The 16,104-nt window shown below is 41.1% G+C and overlaps 1 protein-coding gene across 6 annotated transcripts in view; it reads left to right on the top strand.

Moving 5' to 3' along the window:
* The window catches only part of LOC142560302 (phospholipid-transporting ATPase ABCA1-like), an 85,759-nt gene extending 76,618 nt beyond the window's left edge, over window positions 1-9,141 (top strand). For all 6 annotated transcript variants that reach the window (XM_075672297.1, XM_075672296.1, XM_075672293.1 and 3 more), the window contains 6 exons: window positions 936-1,070; window positions 2,570-2,673; window positions 3,763-3,855; window positions 5,897-6,143; window positions 6,916-7,084; window positions 8,776-9,141. In XM_075672297.1, coding sequence (XP_075528412.1) covers window positions 936-1,070; window positions 2,570-2,673; window positions 3,763-3,855; window positions 5,897-6,143; window positions 6,916-7,084; window positions 8,776-8,843 — 816 coding nt within the window. In that variant the 3' untranslated portion in view covers window positions 8,844-9,141. The remainder of the gene's footprint in view (window positions 1-935; window positions 1,071-2,569; window positions 2,674-3,762; window positions 3,856-5,896; window positions 6,144-6,915; window positions 7,085-8,775) is intronic.
* The last annotated feature ends 6,963 nt before the right edge of the window (window positions 9,142-16,104 follow it).

Genomic DNA, 16,104 nt, shown 5'->3' with positions numbered 1-16,104 from the left:
GGTTATAACGCAAGCTTGACAAGGACAACAGAAGGCACATCTGACACACACAGCACTGTTGTCCTTGTCCTTGTCTGTTGTCCTTGTCAAGCTTGCTCTATAACAAAATAAGATATGTCGTACCAACAAGCCCCTATTGCTATCCTCAGTGAAGGAGAAGCTACAGGGGTGGAGCTTCTGCACATGTCTAACTGTGCCAAGTTGCCCGGGTGCATTTGACAGTGCAATCAGTTTCTGGGAACAGATACTGAATCGGCATAGTGTTCGTGTGCGATGGTTTTGCCTTTAGCAAGACGTGGAAGAGAAAAGAGCAGAAATATAAGTCAAATTTACCACTCAGAGGTATGTTAATTCTGTCTTATTTTTGCTGTTGTAAATAAGGTGTTTGACTTCTCTTTCCCAGCTTAAACTAACACAGATGAAAATGTCTGAGATTTTCAGAAGTGCTTTCACTTGTGCGTGCTTTGCCTTCATAGCAGAGATTTGTCCATGAGTATAGTAAAAACAGTCAGCCAATGGCAGTACGTTCTTGCGAAAGAAAACCTTTGTGAATTCAACTCCTCCCTTTGTCATTGGTGGGCTGTGCTCTTGTGTAATGATGCAGAATATACATAGCCTGTAAAACAGGCATACAGTTGACTTTTTAATAATTCAAACTTGAATCATTCAAAATTCTGACCAATTCAAACAAACCTCAAATTACTGGTCGGGCTGGTATTTTTCACTGTCTGATGCCATGAAGATTGGGCAGGCAGTGAAAAAAAAAGTGTGTCAAAGTTAGTCATTTGCTCCTTTATTTTTGCATGCATTTTGCCCCATTGTTTCCAAATGTGCAATAAGCAAGGTGGACAGGTTTCAGGATATTGCTCTGTTGGCATTGCAGTCTCCACCATCGTGGTGCACCCAGAAAATTAGTTGAATGCCTTTCTCCCTAGGTTGCAGACTGGGGAATTCGCAAGCTTGGTCTGCACCGTTACGCTCACCGATGTGCCGGCACCTATTCGGGAGGCAACAAGCGAAAGCTGAACACTGCCATTGCCCTAGTCGGGGATCCGCCATTGGTGTTCCTGGTGAGTGCTACTCAATTTTCGAAGAGAAATTACCAAAGATATGTTTGGTAGCAAATGATATTAACCTCAGAGGGAGCTCTACTGCAGAAACTTGTAGCGCACACCCACGTACACCCACGCACACCCACACACACATGTGCACAAAAAAACATGTACACCCATAACACGCACACCCACACACACACACACGTGCACAAACAAACAACATGTACACTCATAACATGCACACCCACACACACACACACACGTGCACAAACAAACAAAAAACCAACCAACCAACCAAACAAACAAAAAGACAGACTGCGAGCGTTAAACTGAGAAGGGGAGGCAGAGAGTTCAATGTAGAAAAATGTGGCTTAAGAACATACAAAACTTTATAGGTTTAGAAGCTTGTAATGAGCAACTAAGACAATACCACAGTAAAAAAATATGGGGCATACACGACTTGTGGTGCCATCTCACTTTGTGTACTAGAAGTGTATAAGCCAAAATCAAATCATAGGAGTTTAACATGTCAAGTCAACTCATGGGCTATCAGCGATGCCTTGTTAGGGGGGCTCCACCAGTTTAACTTCGACCACATGCACCTAAATCAAAGTATATAAGTGTTTCGGCATTTCGGCACGATTGAAATGTGGCCATCATGACTTGGAATCGAACCTGTAACATCAGCCACCATGTAGGGCACTGCTGTGTAAGTGTGAACTTACTAACATGCCAATGCGTGTTGAATCCTCTGATTGCTTAAATCTTGCTCATAGGTTGGGAGATTTCTGAAGGGCTTACCCCAGAGGTGCAGGATAGGTTTGTCACCTTGGGCCAAGTACCATTTGCTTGGAAATTTCTTTTGCATTATTATTTGTGTAACTCATGAAACATGCCATACATGTCACGTCCAAACATGATGAAAGCGGTCGCAGGAAGGTAGAGCCTTCAGTTGATTGACAGTGGCCGAACAAGGGAGACTTCAGGCCTGATCGAACGTTTCGACAGGGGAGCTTGTGTTCGTCAGGGCACCTACTACTTTCGTTGGTAAACTTACATAGCTCTTTTTCATTGCGTTCAAGAGTTACCTGCCATCACCACGAAAAAAGCAAGTGTGTCCCCTTCTGCCCCCCTGCTCTCACTAGCACAACTAATCTCTCCTTTTCAGCATTTCCTGTTTGTTTACCTAGCCCTCACCTTACCATTTCTTACTAGCTAAGGCCCCAAAACATTGGCACCAGGTGGAGGCTTTTCTTGCTTGCCTGCTGATGATCGAGACATGTCATGTGCTTTCACATGAGCTGTCGTATCTGATCCTCGAAGCGTTTGTTTGGTTCCGCGGTGTCTGTCTCGGGCCTAGCAAAAAATTCTGCTTGCAGATGTGATTCAGTTGTTGTTTGTATATCTCTGTGAAACATTTTCCACTGTTAAGCTTGCATGTGGCAAAAACAGCTGTGGTATTTGGCATTTCCACATGGGACACGTCTCTTCTCTTCCCATACATTCTCATTTAGGATGAGCCCACGACGGGCATGGATCCTAAGGCTCGCCGTTTCCTGTGGGACTGCATCCTGGACGTTGTACGAGATGGCCGATCTGTGATTCTTACGTCCCACAGGCAAGTCACATTTGAGGCACCCCACATACTGGCAAAATGCAGCAGAGCCATAGTCGTACATTTCAGGGGCAAAAAAAAAAAAGCGGAGAAACTTAGTTCCTGAGAAAAATGCATTATCTGCAATGCATTATCTGAACTAATGTCCTTTGCGGTGAATGTATAAGCCTGCAAGTAATATGAGCTGGGATCATGTTACTGAACTTCTATTGCTTAGGGTTTCTTGTAAAAAATAAAGGTTCTTCTGAAATTTCGGAACAAGCTGGTCGGCACAAGATTGGAGTGATCTTTACAATTTTATGTGTTATTTATGTGTGAATACGAACAAATGTGTTCTGCCATGAATGCATAAGCCAAGAGATCTTATTAACCAGGAATATGTTACTGAGTTACTGAGAAGAGTTTTCATTTGGAATTTCTAAAAGGCTTCAGAAGAACGCAAATATTATTTTTATACTTTTGTATGTTGTCTCATGTGGGAAGCTCACTGCAGTAAAAACTCTTGGTTTACCTGTCATTGCTTTGCGTTGTGTTTATGTTGCCACTGCAGATCTTTAAAATGGCGCTAGATCTATGTATGCAGTGAAACTTATTCTTGTTCCACTTAAATCTTAAAATGCCCACCTTGCACAGCATAAGGCAGGACTGAGGGAAACAGCAATGTATTTTTGTGCTTTAGTTCAAGGATGGATAGCTTGAAACTAGTACTGGTCTCAGAATTCCTACTAAATAAACATACTTTGAACACTGTCTTCAATCCTGCAGTCGCAGAATGTGCCCTAAAGTGAAAAATTAAAATGTTAATTAATAGTATTTTGTTTCCCCTGAGTTGTTTCACATCGTGATTCAACTCGTGATTTGTCATGCAAGTGTAAGTAATAGAGTCACACAGGTTTGTTTGAAGCAAACAACAACAAACTATGTATATAGTACATCATCTAGGTTTTATTCTTTTCATTGATTGTAGAACGAACCTCACAAGCATTTCACATGTCATAATATTGCCTAGTCGAAATGCCATGGAAACTGTTTTGCCAGTATTGATGTTACTATGGCACACTATTGATCTTATCATACACTTTTTTCTTGCAGCATGGAAGAGTGTGAAGCCTTGTGCAGTCGGCTGGCAATTATGGTGAATGGGCAGTTTCGCTGCTTAGGGAGCATACAGCACCTCAAAAACAAGTGAGCCCATTGATTGATTGATTGAGTGATTGATTGATTGATTGATTGATTGATTGATTGATTGATTGATTGATTGATTGATTGATTGATTGATTGATTGATTGATTGATTGATTGATTGATTGACACGCAAAACTGGAGGCATGACATGCCCTCGCATCCTATAGCAACTCAGTCGTGGACCGTCGGGCCACTCTAAGCCCACTAAAGATGTGGCACGACATGTGTGTGGTTTCGGGCATGTATGGTGACATAGCGATGGAGTTCATGTCGATTCTAGCTAATGTATAGCGTCCAAGCATCTATTCTAGCATGCTGGTTGTGTGGCCATTCAAAGAAGGTGAGACAAATGTCCCAGTTGGTGTTACTTCGCTCTGTAGAAAAGAGCATGTGGTTTAAAATCATAAACCAGTGATTTTCTTTTCCCCTGAGCATATTGCAATTTCTTGCATATTTCAGTTGGACTTCACTTTTCACTTTTGCCATTTTTCTTATTTATTGTTTAACTGCACTGTAAAGGGATTCTGCCACTCATTTTATCTAATTCTGCACTTAGTGCCATTTTATAACATATATTGCTCATCTTTTGAAAAGCCACTAGTTCCAGCTATATTTAGTCCTTAACAAGTTAAAGATTATACTTTGTCAAACGTTTAGACACTTGGGTTCCAAACTTAGTTCCACCTCTAAAGCATTAAAGTAAGGTCCTACAAAAGTAGAGAACTGTGTTTCAAACTTTTTAAAAGCGACCGGCAATAATTTTGATGAATAAATTAATTGATGAACAACCCTGAATTGAAAGTGATTAATCGATCAAAGACTAAAATGATGAATAATTAACCATTAATCAAATAAAATGTTAATTGACCATCATTGCTGTAAGTGAGTCCCCTGGAATAAATTATTAAATATCAGCTGGGGTTTTCGAGCCAAAATCTAAGCATGACAGCATTCTTGTATGTTGCTCCCATCAGAGTGCAGTCACTGTGGCAAGGAGCTGAACATGCAACCTTGTGCTTAGCAGCAGAGTGCTGTAGGACACTAAACAACTGCCGTGGGCAGTAAGCAGATAATTAATCGGAGCAGCATACTCAAGGAAGCTTTGATAAATTGAGCACTGTTCACCATCCAACATTGTCTCATTCACTTCTTTGATTGTTTTGGCATTTTAATGCTTATAAATATATTATCTCGCAAATTGGCCAGTGGCTAGTTCTGGTGGTAATTGCATCAGTGGTTTAATGAGTACCTGATGTACACCTGTGACTTGTTCCTTGGGCTTTTGGTTTTCCGCTTTGCTGCTTAGTGTGAAGTAGTGGGTTTGACTCCTAGCCATGGCAGCCACAGTTTGATGGGAGCACAATACAAAAAGTGCCTGCATATTGTCACGTAGTAGTGATGGTGAATAATACAGCGGCAAATCTGTGAATGATGAAGCTAACTTTTATCGGGCGAACTTGTGCCCACGAAAGCAAGTTACGTTCAAAGCACAGCGATAGCAGCGAAATCTGATCTGCGGGTCAAGCGTATAGGCTTTTATACATGAGTCATCAAAGGTTTCAGAGGAATTGCTGGTGCCTGCGTGCCTTCCAGAAAGTACTACACAATTCGCGTCGCGCATACATGTAATCAAATTACGCAAGTTTGGCGACAACAGACAGCAGATAGAACCATTGACAACATTCGAGAAACTTCTGATACATACAGGCACGTCCTGCACTGAGCGATAACATTTGTTAGATGGTGAAACGCGGTCATCCAATACAGATGAACAAGTACACGTGCCAATATTTTAAATTTAGGTGCACAGTAAGGATCCCCAGGTGGTTGAAAGCAATCTGAAACCCATCATTATGGCATCTCTTGTAGTTTGTGTGTTTTACTGATTGTTGACGTGTGGTGTTGTGATAGTGTGATGGTGATGATGACTACTGGGGTTTAATGTCTCCGAGAAACACTGAGGCTATCAGAGGTGCCATTTTAATCAAGGTTGTGTTGTAGTCTAAGCATCCTGAAAAAACAGCTGCACATCTTCCACACAGGTATGGCTCCGGCTACACGGTGACTTTGAAAGTAGGTGGGACCTCGTCAGAGCTTTCCCAAGTTGCCTCCCTGATGGAAAGCTCGTTTGGTGCCGCCGACGCGCAACTCCGGGAGCAGCACCTGAATCAGATGGAGTATCAGATATCGCAGAGCGTGCCGCTCGCAGTCTTGTTCCAACGGCTTGAAGCGGCCCGCGAGAGTTCGTCGCTTGATGACTACTCTGTCACACAGACAACGCTTGATCAGGTGAGTCTGGCTTCCAACAGAGTTGCGTAGTTGCACGTAAAAGAGTGAGTCGTTTTGTTCGCTGTAGATGCAGGCCTCTACATGATTCCTGCTTCCATTGGCAGATTTAAAACTCTCCCAAAACTTACAGTGCCAAGATTCCAGCCAACAAGCTAAAACTAGCATCTCTATTCTATTTGTTATTCCAATTATCTTGACTTGCACAGTTGAAGGGGTGACAGGATGTCAACTTTCAGTCTAGTCCTTTACCTGTCACAAGAATCGTAAGCAGGTGCGAGATACTGTCTAAATCTTGCTAGGTCAGTTTAGATCAGTTAGGCCAGGTAGATTTTATAAAACATTTAACTTATGTGTGACTTGCTGACGATAACTGAGAGATACTGTAATAGAGTACGACCGAAGTTAGACTGATTTGAACATATTCTGAATGCCATCATTGAGGCTAGAGAAGTTGTCTAATGGTATGCATGGATGGGCTGATAAAGCAAAGGACTGTGCACCAAAATATGATGGTTCAACTTGATTAATCAAAGCAAAAACATTATAATCAAATGAATGCATATTTAACACAGACATGACTTAGGTTCCATGTCTCGTCTTACATTGGCACTAATATGCGCCCATCAAGCTGTCGTCAGTTTGCCCAGCAACTACACTCTTGTCAAAAAAAGTTGATCGTGCCGTTAAGTGAACCTGCCGCCAAGTCAGCGGCTGATGCTGATTTGACGTTACATTGTTTCAAAATGTATGCGTTTGGTGCTGTTCCCGACAGGTGTTCATTAACTTTGCCAAGCAGCAAGGTGATGTCAAAGGTGAGCAGGGGGATGCAGAAAGCGACCTACCATCTCCATTGCCATCTTCGCCAAAGGCCACACACCCTCCCACCAGCCCTGCAGTTGACAAGCTCACGCCCGTCGTCAGCATACGACCGGCTTCCGCTGGCAAGTATAGCTTTTGTCAAAGTATAGCTGTTTTCATTACAGTTTTCATTACAGTTTTCATTACAACAGTTTTCATTACACTTCATTACATTGTATGGCCAATTTCTCGCCAGATGGTGCCCGTGCGTTTTGCATGTGCATTGGCAGTGATGCCTGAAAGCTAGAATGAAAAAGGGAAAATAAAAACATTGCATCATTGCGAGAAATTTTCAGGAATTTTGAAAGGAATGAGGAAATCAATGTATCCAAGATATTATTGAAAAATCATCATAGTTATTTGTTCTTATGGCTTTGAATTTGAAAAGTAAGGGTACGTTATAAAGCGTTTCTGAAGCAGGAGCTCACGAATATGTACCGTTAATAGAAGTAGTTTGTGCGAGACAGTTACCATTGCATCAAGCGGTGGTGCCACTGAGAATAATTATTTTTTTTCTTGGCCGTTCACAACTTAATTAATGGTATTGCTACAGTGCTGACAGGAACCTGCCAAATCAAAAGTACATGCACGGGTGTTGAACACCTCTTTAGAGCCGTGTTAAACGGTGCTGTGTGACATGAGTGAATAAGATAATGGCCTGTGTAATTTGTTTTCCTTCTCATTCTCGTTTTCTTGGTTGCAAGGATATGCTTCCATTTGTGTAAGATACACACATTCACAGCACTAGATCATTGTTGTCACAAATGCTGTAGCCTCTTTCAAAGGACAGTCCTGCCTTACCATATTGGACACAATGCACATATTAACTTCCAGGCTTATTGTGGTGACTGCGGGTTAACATAGAAGGCTCGATGATGCCGTGTAAATAGGGCCTGGCTGTAAGACATCTCACTCACCCAGACAACTGTGACATGGGCTCACACTAGTGCCTCTGGCAAGTTGTACTGTCACCGGGGGTCGTATTCCTGATCAAAAGCTTTCATAAATATCACATTTAAGTATGTGTTGATCGATTGAGTCTGCAGAAAGGATGCCCATCACTCCTGCAAGGCACTGTGTAATAGTGATTGCAGTGGTGATAACGTCAGACAAAAATATCACCAGAAGTGATCAGTCAGGAATACGGTCCCTGTTTGCACCTGTCACGTGACAGTGGCCAGCATTCTTGATTACTGCATTCAAACTTCACTATAGCAAAAACTGATCTAATGAATTATCAGATACGACGAAGGTTGGTTGGTCGTATTTCATTTCAGTGAGTATTGCACTGATATAATGAAACTGAAAATGCAGCATCCGACATAGTATCAGTTATACTGCAGCAAATTTTTCTTTGAACATAGCTCGAAATATATGCAAGCCAACAGTAAAAAACTGAAACCCCTCAAAAAGTAAATTTGTACGTCAAAGTGAGCAGATGCAAAATATATGTTTTGGTTACTGATGCCATCCATGAGCAGCCAAAAAAGCTCATCGTGGGCAAAAAGCTTGGACTTGGCTGGCTTGGTTTGCAGTACAGTGGTGGCTAGTCTTGGCTTTTTTTGTATTTTAGCATTGTTTGCATTGGGAATTCTGTTGCGTGGCCCCTATTGCATGTTTGTTGGTACCAGTTTAAGCTCATTCTTTTATAACGAATATAGGATAATAACAAACAAAAGTTTGCTCCAAATGCAACCTCGTTACATCAATGTTCAACTGCTTTGCAACAATGTAGCAATGTGATTATACGTAGTTCACGCGTCTCTGCACACAGGTCTGCTGTCACGAGGCCAAGAACTCATTGAGCTTCCAGAATGGATCCGGGAGACTGACATCGTGTAAAGCTGCAGGGCTGCACCACGACGTGTTTTTCCAGCTGTGATATCCTCCATCATCGAGTGCGCGACCAGTGGTGCTTTCTCCATCCCTCCTCTTCAAGAACTGAGATAAAGCCAGGTGTGATTCAAGTGCAAAAGCACAGGTGTGTTCCATCCAACCTCGTGAGACAGGCGGGTGATACATTTCTTTTCGGTTATGCTGTCGTCGTTGAAACTTTTCCCGCACGAAGCTCCGGTTCAACATCCTTGTGATCGTGCCCGCTACCAACAGGTCCCCACGGCTGGTGAACATGTTGATGGCACTGACTGGAGAAACTGGCAGGGATTTTTTGTGTGGCGTCAGCCTTCATGATCTGGCTGAAAGTGTTCATTGTTGTTGCCACTTGCTGTTGTTGTTGTGTATGTACAGGGCAGGCACAAATAATCTTACTGATTTTCTCTCTGCCTTGTAGTTTTGGAGCGAAACTGCAGTGGTGCAACTATTGCTGGCAGCTCAGGGAATGGTAGATTAAGGGGACATTGAGAACAGAACCCATCTAGCCAGCAGCCGGGACAATTGGTATGCCAGAACCCCTTCATCATTGACGCTCCACCAGAAAAAAAAAAAAAAAAAGATTGCTCTTTCTTTTTTCTGGGCTACAGCAACGACGGAAGCAGCTCTGAATGGCTGCTGGTATAGTTATTAGAAGTCTCGCTGCTCGTACTGTGACCGTAGATGGCACATACACGTGTATAATTAAAGAAAAAGAAGTACATTATGTTGGCACATACTGTGTCCCATGGCAGTGACCCCTTTTCGCTCCTCGTATGCTTCACCACTTAACAGTGCGGTATATCACAGCAAAGCAGAATAAAGGGAAACGCCCATTATGAAATGCATATTAGACGTTTGCCTCATGCGCACTTCTGAATGCGTGTCTTTATTTGAAGTGAACTGATTTGGGCTTACACTGCCTATGCACAAATTGCTTGGATTTAAATTGGACTTTGGCTAGCTGCCTAGTGGATAATGGCAAAAACAGTCGACTGTGGTGAATTAAGCGTATTGTTGTTGTTGTCGTTTCTTTTTTTTTTTCACAATGTGGTTGAGGCAGTTTTTCAGAATATTTATGGTCGTGTCCATACAATTGGTAGGATTTATCACAATTCGGAAGTCTCCCGGACAAATTGGGAGACTTGGCAGGCATGAATGACCAAGAATATTACTAATGGCATTTGGGAAGGCTTTATATGGTATGCGCATGGCCAGCGAGCTTCTACTTTTGCGATATCGCTTACCTCCAAACTCTGATTATCTGGATTTTTCTTTTCTTTTTGTCAGGTTATTACAGCTGTGAGGTAATGGGGTTTTACTCTAAATAGGTGACTAGAAAAACTCTCAAAATATTGTTCTTCATTTACAAATGCATAGTGTAGGTACTGTTATTCACTACATACAAGCCGCAGTTTATAATTTCTATTTGTGCACACATGCCAGAGTGTACCCTGTTTGTCACTGTTTAGCACAGCTGTCACCCATGCCTTAAGTTTATGAAAAGTGAGATGGAAGGTACTATAAGTACTTATGATCGTGGCAAGTTGAAGACATCTTCCATATGATTTCATATGATTTTTCATTTCATGGAATAATATTGAAGGAAATGGCCATACCTATGTTCCCAAGTGAAGTCATTCCCAAATGCCATCTGCCATTCTCCCAAGCCATCGGACACTGGGCAAACCAGTTAAATACATGGCTGCAGTCAAGTCAATTCTCATGAAACTTGTTGAATTTTTCTACGAAAAATAAAATAATAATAAATGACCGGTATTATTTTTATGTTCGTTGCAAAGAGCAGATGGGTGATATCATTTCTGCTAGCCCTGTACTGTTTCCCACAGCCTGTCACAAGTTATAAGTCTGACAAGCATACTTGGTTCTGCAGTGTGATGCTTTATAATGCATCATTATGCTGTGCAATCTTGAGGTCATAAGTTGTCATACTCGCTTCCTTTGGGTGCCCACTGGATTTGCTTCGACATTTCTGGCTGCCAGAGGATTCTTAAAAATTATTTCGATGTACTCAAATTCATTGGAAACTCAGATATACCCGTGACTGTTGCGATTGTGCTCGGTGACTTGCTAAACCAAAAGTCACCCATGATTGCAGATCAAACCTGATTGCAGATTAAAACCTCTCAAGATTGCAAGTACGAATCTGTGCCTGTCAAGAATGCAAGTTAGAACCTGTGTGGTCATGTGTGGATTGTGTGAAATCATGGTGATAAGGTCTGTGATTGTAAGGGCATGACTCAGACTCTTGAGTTTGACTTTGAGTGGAGGCTTCCTGGTGTTGTATTGTGTGCATGGACTGCAGAGCGAGGTTTCTAAATTGCAGGTTTGTCACACTGAGCTATGCTATAGGATCTGCTGTACAAGTAGTGAGCCTGCCTTTGCTTGCATTTTTCGCAGGCTTGGGATTACAATTTTTAATGCAGCGCGATGTCTTGATTTCATCTGTGGCATTGAAGATGAACGCACATAACCTTCAGACCAGCATTGCCTCTGCTAAAAGAATCGCCATAACCAGCATTGCTAGCACTGAAAGAACATTTGTTTTCTTCACTTCTCTGTACATTATTATCATGCCACTTTCAGTTTGAAATGGCAGTAGCGGGTGGTGCCTAGAATACATTTTTGGATGCTAAGTGGGGAGCTGGCAGGCATACAATTACGACCACCTTGACTTCAGAAACCCAGTGACTCATTTAAGCATGAAGATTTTGCTGGTCAGCTATGCTGGGAAATACGAGCTTGCAAAAATTCTTAATTCAAAACAGTCTTGCATAGAGAGTTTTCCTCTGTTAGTCAAGGTGAATTATCTGTACTGCTTCTGATTTGGTTAAAATGTACATAACAAATGGCATTTTAGTATTGTAACACACCAACCTGTAGGCATACAGTGTGTTTTTTAGTGTCATAACCACACGAAGTTGCATTGTTTTACTCCTGAATGATATGTCCATTTTCCCACTGATGACCAGTCATCATCGGATTATGTGGAAATTTTGCTTTTGTATGTTGACTTGGAAGCAAGTACATTAGTAAAATACATCACACACTTTTCACAGGATTGATCTTTGGATCAGTAATCAGATCAGATGATTTCTCAGGTGTTATGTTGAAAAGTGATGCCTGATAACTGCAACATCATGACTAAATGTGGCATAGATGAGAGGCCCATCTAGCTGCTCCTTTATTGTTATAGTGACTTACAGTGTAGTGCGTTCTGAACATTTTTTTTTCATGTTGCCGATTTGTTGCAACTTTTGATTCCATTTTGCAAGGTTCCTGAATAGTAGTAGCTTTGAGGAGTGCTGATTTTGCATTAGTAACTAGGCATTCCTTTGTTGTTGTTTTTTTGTTTTTTTTTCAGCATGGTTGTGAAACCTCATTTTTCTATAATATGTGTATTTTACTTTTTAATGTTGTTTTGCAGCAGCAATGTCTGAGCACCAAAATATTCTGAACACCAAAAATGTTGGATTAAGTGTACCAGAGATGTTTATTGGCATCTTGTATCATGTATCATGATTATGCTCCTGTGAACGTCTTTCATGCAAGTACTGTAGTACTGGGTGTCTACTAACCTTTCTGGTATACTAGAGGCATGTGCCAGTTAAAAATTGCACTAGGAACTCCACCCACACTACTACTACTACTACTACTACTACTGCCAGCTGTGTTGTGCTTCATAACATGCTGAGTTCATGAATTGCAAACCTTTTTCTTGTGATTGGTGGTTGAGAGCGTCAAGGTTACAACAATCATTAGGTAGGATTTCCTTTCTTCCTGGTACAAAACAGTTCTGTTACCACAATATAATGGTACCACCAGCACTTGTTGAGAAATACTATAGGAACAACAAATTGCATTAAAAGCAGTAGCTACTCCAGATGGCAAAGACGGGACTGTACCTTAAATGTACAAGGGAATGCCCTGCAGTAAAGGTATAAGCTGAATTATTTTTTAATCACCTGGTGAATATTCGATTTGTTTTAACTCAGTTCAGTTAATTTCATGTTACAACTGTAATTGATTGGCAGAGTAGTTCAATACCACATGCTGACAACGTCACTGGAGAATAATGACGTTTGCGAGATATATGCAACTGATGCAGCATATTATGGACACATTGTGCTCCATATTGATGATCGGAAGCAATTTGTCCTTTAATAGAAGTGTGTGCAGGAAGTTTATGAAGTTTATGCTTGTACCTAAATCATCAGTTACATTTAATTCCTTCATTTTCATATTTAATTCGCTGTAAAGCGTATGCTGTGCTAATTCTAGCTGACAGTTTTGGCGATCACCACATGCTGTTTCAACCTGCATTATAAGAGGAAAGGTGCGTACCCTTATATGTAGGTATGTGCTTGTATTGATGCACCGGTGCATTATGTGGGAGCCAGTTTTACTTCCCAAGTACTACTGCAGAAAGTTTGTGCAGTCGTCGTTTAATGACCACATTGCAATATTTTGACAGTATAGTGGCCTATGCTGGTTGCAACTTATGAGTTTACATCCGTGTTACGAGTGCCAGCCAAGCTCGTTGATTTCGCTTTACAATGCAGCCGTACATTTCCTACTGCCATAGCACAGAGCATAGTGTGTAGGTGGCATTAGCGTATGACTCGGCTATTAAGTGAGCTGATCGAAAGAAGTTGTTTGTGAAGAGGTTGTTGAGGGCTGAAAATTTCTAGTGTGCTTGTTGTACACATTTTGGAATGCAACTGTAATGATAAGTAGTCTTAACCATCACTTGGGTTGAAAGCAGGCAAATATTGTACGGAAAAAACTAGCAAGTGTCATCATGGTGTCAGTACCACTCCTCGGACCTGTAGTGGCCTTGCCGTTTGTTCAAGGCCCGTACTGGTAGTTCTATTAAGGTCTGTCTATACAGCGCATTTTCATCATAGAATGTTATCATTGTTACATAGCTAATGTATCCTGACCACAAGGCTTCAGTACAAGAATATGGCATCTTTGTAACAGCCCTTTGCTGCTGTAGGCTACCTACAAAAAGGGAGAGGAAACGATTTCTAGATGGTCTATTTAGCAAAAGCATTTATATAAAAGCATTGTTAAAAGCCACCACAAACAATAAAAGAGGGGGTGGGGTGGCTTTTTTCTTTTTGAAGATTCAGCAGACAACTTCGATAAATGTATGAAGAAAATGGACGTAATTATGTTGAACTACTAACGAAACTTTTAATGTTGACCGTGAGGTATATGTAAAGAACAGCGGCAGAATAAAGATAAACTTGATCCATATATCTCTAAACACCATCACTCCAATCAGATGTGAAAGTAACCCCTGTCATTCTTTGACAAGTTGATTGATCAGGCATTCACACACTTTTTGCATTAACGAGAAAAAAAGATTGCCATCGCAGTTTTATCAGACTAGAACATTAATACATGCATTAGAATTATATATCTTTTTTCGCAGTCCCACATCTACGGTTCAAGACCTCATCATTAAAGATGTGCAGTCAGCATAAAAACTTCACAGACTGCTAGATCCCAGGAAAGGCTGAATATTTCTGCAGTATGGGCACGCAATCTCTTATTAGATTTCTGGCTTGTGTTGACATATGCAGACAGTATAGCGCTGTTCAGTTTTACTGGCTACAGTCACAAACTGCTAGGAAATTCAATGTTTTCTCAGATACAGCTGTTCGTAAGAATTTAAAAAAAAAAAGTTCGTAAAAGTTACAGCCGACTGTAGTTGGTAGTCCACCAGTGCACAGTCTTATTCTTTTTTTGCATGTTGTCCAAGTTGTCCACTGAATCCCAGAAAATTAAGAGTGTGATCTCTGTTGAGAGACGTTTTGTTAGTAAGCTTGCTCACTTGGCAACTAGCAAAGTCATATAGATATAAGTATAGTGGCAACAGATTAATCATAGCCCGATACATTTGTACTGCATTTCAAAACACAGCTCGACGTGTGAGCGAAAGCCACAATGAACAAATACAACCATTTTCCCCTCTCACTGCATAGCACATCTCGAAGCATTATATTTTTTCAGAATGTTGATTTCGACATGCTGTACAGTTTGTCCCTGTTAGGGGCAAGCATTGGTAGATGACTATGCTTTTATTGTTGTGTTTTATAGTTATCTCTGGACAAGACAGATGTGTGAGCTTAGGTTAGGTGTTAACTGCGAGATGTCAGAGCCTTAGATGTGTTGTATATATGTGCGATAGCTTTTTAACAATGTGACTTACCGTGTGCGATTTTCAAATTGCAACTGTTTTGTCTGTTCCTCTTAAATTTGATGGTTTTACTAGGTGGAGATCTGCCTGCAGCAATACAAGAAACACACAAGCCTAGTGTTGGAGATTGTTCATTTCACTTTTACTAACTGCATACAGTTAGTCGTAGAACATCATTTCAAGCAATGGAGACTCCAAGGCCTCATTACCATAAAAAAAAAGAAAGCATTTGTTTTTGGTTATGTCAATGGCCACATATATGAACCTGTGAAAATGGTGTATTTCAGTATTGTGTTATGTGTATTCATCCCACCCGGACACTTGTTACACCTATGAAGTGTGAACATGTATAGCTTATGTTTTTGTGCTGTGATAAACATGCATTTGCTTCTGACATTAAAAGGTGCACTTTCTGTTTTCTGGGAGTCACTTCCGTGCATGAAAAGTACTGCGGTGTCATTTTGTCATAGCAGTCACCTTATTGTAAATGATGATCGAGGGCCACACAGTTTCTTTGGGATCCATTCCTGTCATTCTTGTTGCGTTCACAAACCACTTGGTACTAACTAGCTGGTGTGTTCTGTTATAATGCAACGTTTTGCTGTGCGTGCAGGCCATTTTAATCTACACTCATGAACACATCTCATTTATGCAGCTGCTTTAGTGATCCTTTGATTTGTTTTGTTGCAACTTGGTGGAAGTAAAGGTACTGTTTCTTTTTTTTTTATCAGGAGTCATGTCTCTGTTTCCTGTGCAGAATATTGCCCATCAAGCACATCTACATTGTAGTCATTAGATCCAAGGAATGTATGTTGCTACCTTTAGCAAGTTTTTACATAATGCTTATGGAATTTGTTTTGGTGCTGCGAGGCAGTAACGTTGCATATCAATGCTTACGACAAATGTGAGTATTTGTGACTAGTTCATTGGCAGACAAGCTTGTTTTCCCAAACAAAGCCACGGCTTCAGTCAACCTTCTACACCCCAAATTATTTTTATGTGAAG

The sequence above is a fragment of the Dermacentor variabilis genome, chromosome 10, assembly GCF_050947875.1.
Source record: "Dermacentor variabilis isolate Ectoservices chromosome 10, ASM5094787v1, whole genome shotgun sequence".
NCBI classification, from domain to species: domain Eukaryota; kingdom Metazoa; phylum Arthropoda; class Arachnida; order Ixodida; family Ixodidae; genus Dermacentor; species Dermacentor variabilis.
The sequence above is the reverse complement of the archived record's forward strand: the minus strand, read 5'-3'. Positions and strand labels throughout refer to the sequence as shown.